At 45.5% G+C, this 8,636-nt stretch overlaps 1 protein-coding gene across 1 annotated transcript; it reads right to left on the bottom strand.

Annotated features, from left to right (window-relative positions):
* Positions 1-533: 533 nt before the first annotated feature.
* LOC135566445 (intermembrane lipid transfer protein VPS13C-like) lies at positions 534-8,429 on the bottom strand (the record flags this gene model as incomplete). The annotated part of the gene is made up of 4 exons (XM_065014156.1): positions 534-794; positions 1,639-1,742; positions 1,995-2,111; positions 8,279-8,429. Coding segments are annotated over 4 exons (633 nt in total), but the record flags the coding sequence as incomplete, so codon positions are not given.
* Positions 8,430-8,636: the final 207 nt, after the last annotated feature.

Genomic DNA, 8,636 nt, shown 5'->3' with positions numbered 1-8,636 from the left:
TGAGGACACTGAGGACACTGATAGCTATAAGAGGTCTGGAGAAATTGAAAAAGAAAGAGTTCAGATACAAAAGATAAACAAATACATAACAGGATAAATATAAACAGTAAAAAAGGAAATTAAAATAATGTTTTAAGTCTTCATGGTAACATGAAAGGACTCCAATCGACCCAAACATCCTAATAACGTTCCCCTGCAACATAAAGAGCTGGTTTCCTGGACCAAGATGAAACCTATTTAAGACCATGACCTTTAGAGAATCTCCATTAAAAAGTAAGTTTTAGTGGAGGAATAGGCTTCATCCGCGTGTAGGAAACTGGCACATAGACATAACCCTCACACGGTATCTACATTTCCTAAATGAATGACGTAGGTACTATTAAACCAAGTTCTACTCAGTGGGGAAGTTGATGTCTCAACGTGTCCTCTCCAGTTGGGACCAATTCCATTTCAATTCAGAATGTAAACAACACTTGAATTCCATTTTTTAATTTTTTAAATTTTATTTTATCCCGATTGAAAAGCATTCAAGGTCATTGGAATTTCTGTGTACTTCCTGAATTGATCTGGAATTGATAATGGAATTGAGCCCAGCTCTCGATACCCATCCCTGAGGTTCTCCTCACCAGTAGAGACATGAGGAACTTGTGCAGATAGACGATCTGGATGCAGCCCAGCCTCATGGTAACCTTCCCGTCCACCTTGGAGGTGTCTGAGTAACCTTCTCCCTCCGTAGCGTTGGGATACAGGGACATCTGAAAGCTGAACACCTCCTCGGCCACCATGGAGACGGCCTACAGGATCACACCAGGACATTACAGTATGACGATGATACAGTCTCTCCCTTGTAAATTAAAACAGACCACATTACTACAAACTACCCCTACAGCTCACTAACGATGTGTGTAATAACAGAACACGGTGTTGGCCAATGGTCTGTACTACTGTCTGTACTAGGCGGCAGGGTAGACTAGTGGTTAGAGTGGAGGGGCGGCAGGGTAGACTAGTGGTTAGAGTGGAGGGGCGGCAGGTAGACTAGTGGTTAGAGTGGAGGGGCTGCAGGGTAGACTAGTGGTTAGAGTGGAGGGGCGGCAGGGTAGACTAGTGGTTAGAGTGGAGGGGCGGCAGGTAGACTAGTGGTTAGAGTGGAGGGGCGGCAGGTAGCCTAGTGGTTAGAGTGGAGGGGCGGCAGGGTAGCCTAGTGGTTAGAGGGGAGGGGCGGCAGGGTCGACTAGTGGTTAGAGTGGAGGGGCGGCAGGGTAGACTAGTGGTTAGATTGGAGGGGCGGCAGGGTAGACTAGTGGTTAGAGGGGAGGGGCGGCAGGGTAGACTAGTGGTTAGAGTGGAGGGGCGGCAGGGTAGCCTAGTGGTTAGAGCGTTGGACTAGTAACCGGAAGGTTGCAAGTTCAAACCCCTGAGCTGACAAGGTACAAATCTATCGTTCTGCCCCTGAACAGGCAGTTAACCCACTGTTCCCCGGTAGGCCGTCATTGAAAATAAGAATTTGTTCTTAACTGACTTGCCTAGTTAAATAAAGGTAAAATAAAAAATATATAAAAATAGTACCTAAACAAACAAAAAAAGTAGAGTTAACTGAGACAGGACCAATGCAATAATCAATTTTAAATCAAAAATCACCTTTTTGTGGATGGTTTTGGGGTCGACATCCAGCACCACTATGTCCCTGAGCCTGGCGAACACCACTGTCTCTTTGGCCTGGACCAGCACCGACCCATCAATACCTGACGACAGATCAGTCAAGTACACAGTTAGTACACAGTTAGTACACAGTCAGTACACAGTCAGTACACAGTCAGTACACAGTCAGTACACAGTCAGTACACAGTCAGTACACAGTCAGTACACTGTATGTAAATCACAATGCAGAGATAACTGAAATAAACATTGGAAGGACATTTTCCAAAACTGGATATGTAAGTTTATAAGCAGCATAACTCCCCCCCTCTCCTTTCAGATGATTGGTCACATCTTACCTTGTATTGTGATGTCAGCGATGTTCCGCCGGTCATCACACACCTCCACACGGAATGAACCCAGTTTAGCAGACAGTTTGAAGTTGAACACATTGCTGTTTTTTGGTCCTTTCGACACTGAAGGAGGAGAACAATGAGACGACATTAATAATACTAGTCTTTAATGGCCATGTGGTGCCCAACATACACTATATATAGTACAGTATGGTACAGAACAGTATATTATAGTATGGTACAGAACAGAGTTTAATACTAGTCTTTGATGGCCATGTGGTGCCCAACATACACTAAATATAGTACAGTATGGTGTATTATAGTACTAAATATAGTACAGTATGGTGTATTATAGTACTAAATATAGTACAGTATGGTGTATTATAGTACTAAATATAGTACAGTATGGTGTATTATAGTACTAAATATAGTACAGTATGGTGTATTATAGTACTACATATAGTACAGTATGGTGTATTATAGTACTACATATAGTACAGTATGGTACAGAACAGTATATTATAGTATGGTACAGAACAGAGTTTAATACTAGTCTTTAATGGCCATGTGGTGCCCAACATACACTAAATATAGTACAGAATGGTGTATTATAGTACTACATATAGTACAGTATGGTGTATTATAGTACATTAAAGTATGTAAATTATAGTATATTACAGTATAATATGGTAAAGTATAGTATGGTCTATTATAGTATACCATGGTGGCGCGCTCTAAGATGGCGTAGCAGTCGTGTGTTTTGTCTTGTCCCGTCCTGTATAGTGTGGTAGTGGTATACAGTAGTAGTGTGATATAGTAGAGAATCTAAGATGGCGTAGCAGTCGGACGTGTGTTTTGTCTTGTCCCGTCCTGTATAGTGTGGTAGTGGTATACAGTAGTAGTGTGATATAGTAGAGAATCTAAGATGGCGTAGCAGTCGTGTGTTTTGTCTTGTCCCGTCCTGTATAGTGTGGTAGTGGTATACAGTAGTAGTGTGATATAGTAGAGAATCTAAGATGGCGTAGCAGTCGGACGTGTGTTTTGTCGTGTCCCGTCCTGTATAGTGTAAATATAGTTTTTTTCCTCTTTTTTTTCCGTATATATTTCGTACATATTTTAATCTCACTTCCCAACCACAGGCTGAATATACTCTCCTGCAACCCGCATCACCCAATGTGGTACGGATCTGCTTTTTCTATGCTTTAGAATCGGAACCCTCATCAGAAGCTAGCCGCTAACTAGCTAGCCACTGCTAGCGGTCTTCAACGCTAACTAGGACACCAGCGCGACATCTACCCAAAGCATATCAGACTGCTTTTTCTCTACCACATCTCCGGATTCCTACCGCAAGCTCTGAAGCTTTATACCGGATCATCGTAAATAGCTAGCTGCAATCCGAGTGGCTACTCCTGGCTAACGTCTCTGTCCCAGAGCAAGCACCAGTTAGCCTGGAGCTAGCCTCGAGCTAAGCCCATCTCCCGACTACCCGAAGAGGTCCAAAAATACCTAATTTGCCAATTGGCCTGGACCCTCTACTGACCCTCTACTGCCGACACGGAGCCCCGCCGATCCATCACGACTGGTCCGCCGACATAATCGTCCGAGGGGGTTTCAACAGGCTTTTCCGCTGCGACATCGCCAAAGATCCATCTGCTGGCCAAGGCCCGCGAGCTTTCTGAATCGCTGTATCTCCAGCTCACCGCATGAAGAGGAATAAATAAACAGACTCACCCCATCGCGACGTCCCCCAAAGGTTAACTCTCTAGCCCTCGCTATCTCCCTGCTTGCTAATTCGGCCTGCTAACGGCTAGCTTGTCAAGCTCCGGTCCGCTAACTGCTACCTTGTCTATTTACTTTCTATCTCTTTTTGATTTTTAATTTGTTTATACCTTCCGGAAACCTGCCTCACCCAATGTGATACGGAATCGCTATTACTTTTACTCTTATTTTTATTTTTATGACACACTCAAGAACCTCCAGACGCTAACCAGCTAACTAGCTACAAGCTAGTTAGTCATTGTTAGTTTAAAAAAAAAAAAAAAAAAAACCTGGATAACACTCGCCAGCCCAGCCCCCTGCCCATCCACCGCTGCCCCCTGGACACTGATCTCTTGGCTACATAGCTGACGCACGCTGGACTGTCCATTAATCACGGTACTCCTTTCTGCTTGTTTGTCTTACCTGTCGGCCCCGTTGCCTAGTCAACGCCATTTTACCTGCTGTTTGTTGTGCTAGCGGATTAGCCTCGCCTACTGTTTTTAGCTAGCTTTCCAAATTCAACACCTGTGATTACTGTATGCCTCGCTGTATGTCTCTCTCAGATGTCAATATGCCTTGTATACTGTTGTTCAGGTTAGTTATAATTGTTTTAGTTCACAATGGAGCCCCTAGACCCACTCTGCATACCCCTGTTACCTCCTTTGTCCCACCTCCCACACATGCGGTGACCTCACCCATTACAACCAGCATGTCCAGAGATACAACCTGTCTCATCATCACCCAGTGCCTGGGCTTACCTCCGCTGTACCCGCACCCCACCATACCCCTGTCTGTGCATTATGCCCTGAATATATTCTACCATGCCCAGAAACCTGCTCCTCTTATCCTCTGCCCCCAACGCTCTAGGCGACCAGTTTTGATAGCCTTTAGCCGCACCCTCATACTACTCCTTCTCTGTTCCGCGGGTGATGTGGAGGTAAACCCAGGCCCTGCATGTCCCCAGGTACCCTCATTTGTTGACTTCTGTGATCGAAAAAGCCTTGGTTTTATGCATGTCAACATCAGAAGCCTCCTCCCTAAGTTTGTTTTACTCACTGCTTTAGCACACTCTGCTAACCCTGATGTCCTTGCCGTGTCTGAATCCTGGCTCAGGAAGGCCACCAAAAATTCAGAGATTTCCATACCCAACTATAACATCTTCCGTCAAGGTAGAACTACCAAAGGGGCGGAGTTGCAGTCTACTGCAGAGATAGCCTGCAAAGTAACGTCATACTTTCCAGGTCCATACCCAAACAGTTCGAACTACTAATTTTGAAAATTACCCTCTCCAGAAATAAGTCTCTCACTGTTGCCGCCTGCTACCGGCCACCCTCAGCTCCCAGCTGTGCCCTGGACACCATTTGTGAATTGGTCGCCCCCATCTAGCTTCAGAGTTTGTTCTGTTAGGTGACCTAAACTGGGATATGCTTAACACCCCGGCAGTCCTACAATGTAAGCTAGATGCCCTCAATCTCACTCAAATCATCAAGGAACCCACCAGGTACAACCCTAACTCTGTAAACAAGGGCACCCTCATAGACGTCATCCTGACCAACTGGCCCTCCAAATACACCTCCGCTGTCTTCAACCAGGATCTCAGCGATCACTGCCTCATTGCCTGTATCCGCCACGGAGCCGCAGTCAAACGACCACCCCTCATCACTGTCAAACGCTCCCTAAAACACTTCTGTGAGCAGGCCTTTCTAATCGACCTGGCCCGGGTATCCTGGAAGGACATTGACCTCATCCCGTCAGTTGAGGATGCCTGGTCATTCTTTAAAAGTAACTTCCTCACCATTTTAGATAAGCATGCTCCGTTCAAAAATGCAGAACCAAGAACAGATACAGCCCTTGGTTCACTCCAGACCTGACTGCCCTCGACCAGCACAAAAACATCCTGTGGCGGACTGCAATAGCATCGAATAGCCCCCGTGATATGCAACTGTTCAGGGAAGTCAGGAACCAATACACGCAGTCAGTCAGGAAAGCTAAGGCCAGCTTCTTCAGGCAGAAGTTTGCATCCTGTAGCTCCAACTCCAAAAAGTTCTGGGACACTGTGAAGTCCATGGAGAACAAGAGTACCTCCTCCCAGCTGCCCACTGCACTGAGGCTAGGTAACACGGTCTCCACCGATAAATCCACGATTATCGAAAGCTTCAATAAGCACTTCTCAACGGCTGGCCATGCCTTCCGCCTGGCTACTCCAACCTCGGCCAACAGCTCCGCCCCCGCAGCTCCTCGCCCAAGCCTCTCCAGGTTCTCCTTTACCCAAATCCAGATAGCAGATGTTCTGAAAGAGCTGCAAAACCTAGACCCGTACAAATCAGCTGGGCTTGACAATCTGGACCCTCTATTTCTGAAACTATCTGCCGCCATTGTCGCAACCCCTATTACCAGCCTGTTCAACCTCTCTTTCATATCGTCTGAGATCCCCAAGGATTGGAAAGCTGCCGCAGTCATCCCCCTCTTCAAAGGGGGAGACACCCTGGACCCAAACTGCTATAGACCTATATCCATCCTGCCCTGCCTATCTAAGGTCTTCGAAAGCCAAGTCAACAAACAGGTCACTGACCATCTCGAATCCCACCGTACCTTCTCCGCTGTGCAATCTGGTTTCCGAGCCGGTCACGGGTGCACCTCAGCCACGCTCAAGGTACTAAACGATATCATAACCGCTATCGATAAAAGACAGTACTGTGCAGCCGTCTTCATCGACCTCGCCAAGGCTTTCGACTCTGTCAATCACCATATTCTTATCGGCAGACTCAATAGCCTCGGTTTCTCGGATGACTGCCTTGCCTGGTTCACCAATTACTTTGCAGACAGAGTTCAGTGTGTCAAATCGGAGGGCATGCTGTCCGGTCCTCTGGCAGTCTCTATGGGGTGCCACAGGGTTCAATTCTCGGGCCGACTCTTTTCTCTGTATATATCAATGATGTTGCTCTTGCTGCGGGCGATTCCCTGATCCACCTCTACGCAGACGACACCATTCTATATACTTTCGGCCCGTCATTGGACACTGTGCTATCTAACCTCCAAACGAGCTTCAATGCCATACAGCACTCCTTCCGTGGCCACCAACTGCTCTTAAACGCGAGTAAAACCAAATGCATGCTTTTCAACCGATCGCTGCCTGCACCCGCATGCCCGACTAGCATCACCACCCTGGATGGTTCCGACCTTGAATATGTGGACATCTATAAGTACCTAGGTGTCTGGCTAGACTGCAAACTCTCCTTCCAGACTCACATCAAACATCTCCAATCGAAAATCAAATCAAGAGTCGGCTTTCTATTCCGCAACAAAGCCTCCTTCACTCACGCCGCCAAGCTTACCCTAGTAAAACTGACTATCCTACCGATCCTCGATTTCGGCGATGTCATCTACAAAATGGCTTCCAACACTCTACTCAGCAAACTGGATGCAGTCTATCATAGTGCCATCCGTTTTGTCACCAAAGCACCTTATACCACCCACCACTGCGACTTGTATGCTCTAGTCGGCTGGCCCTCGCTACATATTCGTCGCCAGACCCACTGGCTCCAGGTCATCTACAAGTCCATGCTAGGTAAAGCTCCGCCTTATCTCAGTTCACTGGTCACGATGGCAACACCCATCCGTAGCACACGCTCCAGCAGGTGTATCTCACTGATCATCCCTAAAGCCAACACCTCATTTGGCCGCCTTTCGTTCCAGTACTCTGCTGCCTGTGACTGGAATGAACTGCAAAAATCGCTGAAGTTGGAGACTTTTATCTCCCTCATCAACTTCAAACATCAGCTATCCGAGCAGCTAACCGATCGCTGCAGCTGTACATAGTCTATTGGTAAATAGCCCACCCATTTTCACCTACCTCATCCCCATACTGTTTTTATACTGTTTTTTTTATTTATTTATTTATTTATTTACTTTTCTGCTCTTTTGCACACCAATATATCTACCTGTACATGACCATCTGATCATTTATCACTCCAGTGTTAATCTGCAAAATTGTATTATTCGCCTACCTCCTCATGCCTTTTGCACACATTGTATATAGACTGCCCATTTTTTTCTACTGTGTTATTGACTTGTTAATTGCTTACTCCATGTGTAACTCTGTGTTGTCTGTTCACACTGCTATGCTTTATCTTGGCCAGGTCGCAGTTGCAAATGAGAACTTGTTCTCAACTAGCCTACCTGGTTAAATAAAGGTGTTCTCAACTAGCCTACCTGGTGAAATAAAGGTGTTCTCAACTAGCCTACCTGGTGAAATAAAGGTGTTCTCAACTAGCCTACCTGGTTAAATAAAGGTGTTCTCAACTAGCCTACCTGGTTAAATAAAGGTGAAATAAAAAAATAAAAAAATTAAAAATAGTAGGGTATAGTATAGTACCGTGTGGTATATTATATACAGTATGGTATATTATATACAGTATGGTATATTTTAGTATATTGTTGTACAGCATGGCATATTATAGTATAGTAAATTATAGAACAGTACAGTATATTGTAGTATATTAAAGTATAGTATAGTATAGCATAATGTATACCTGTCTTCCCCTGTCCAGCCTTCTCCACCTGTTTCTTGGCCTCTCTGTCCTTGGAGGCTGTCAGCTCCTGGGGTACGGCTGTGTTCAGATAGCTGATGGTGGAGAGGAGCGCTTTGGTGTGGAGGAGAAAGTCTAGAGACGACAACTCCACCTGGAGATACAACCATTCATGTTAAATACTGTACCAACACATATTAATACATAATCAATACAACTAGAACTACTGAGACACATCAATACAGATACCTACTACTAGGATCCTACTAGAACTACATCAATACAGATACCTACTACTAGGATCCTACTAGAACTACATCAATACAGATACCTACTACTAGAACTACATCAATACAGATAC

Source organism: Oncorhynchus nerka, unplaced genomic scaffold (assembly GCF_034236695.1).
Source record: "Oncorhynchus nerka isolate Pitt River unplaced genomic scaffold, Oner_Uvic_2.0 unplaced_scaffold_4926, whole genome shotgun sequence".
Taxonomy (NCBI): domain Eukaryota; kingdom Metazoa; phylum Chordata; class Actinopteri; order Salmoniformes; family Salmonidae; genus Oncorhynchus; species Oncorhynchus nerka.
The sequence above is the reverse complement of the archived record's forward strand: the minus strand, read 5'-3'. Positions and strand labels throughout refer to the sequence as shown.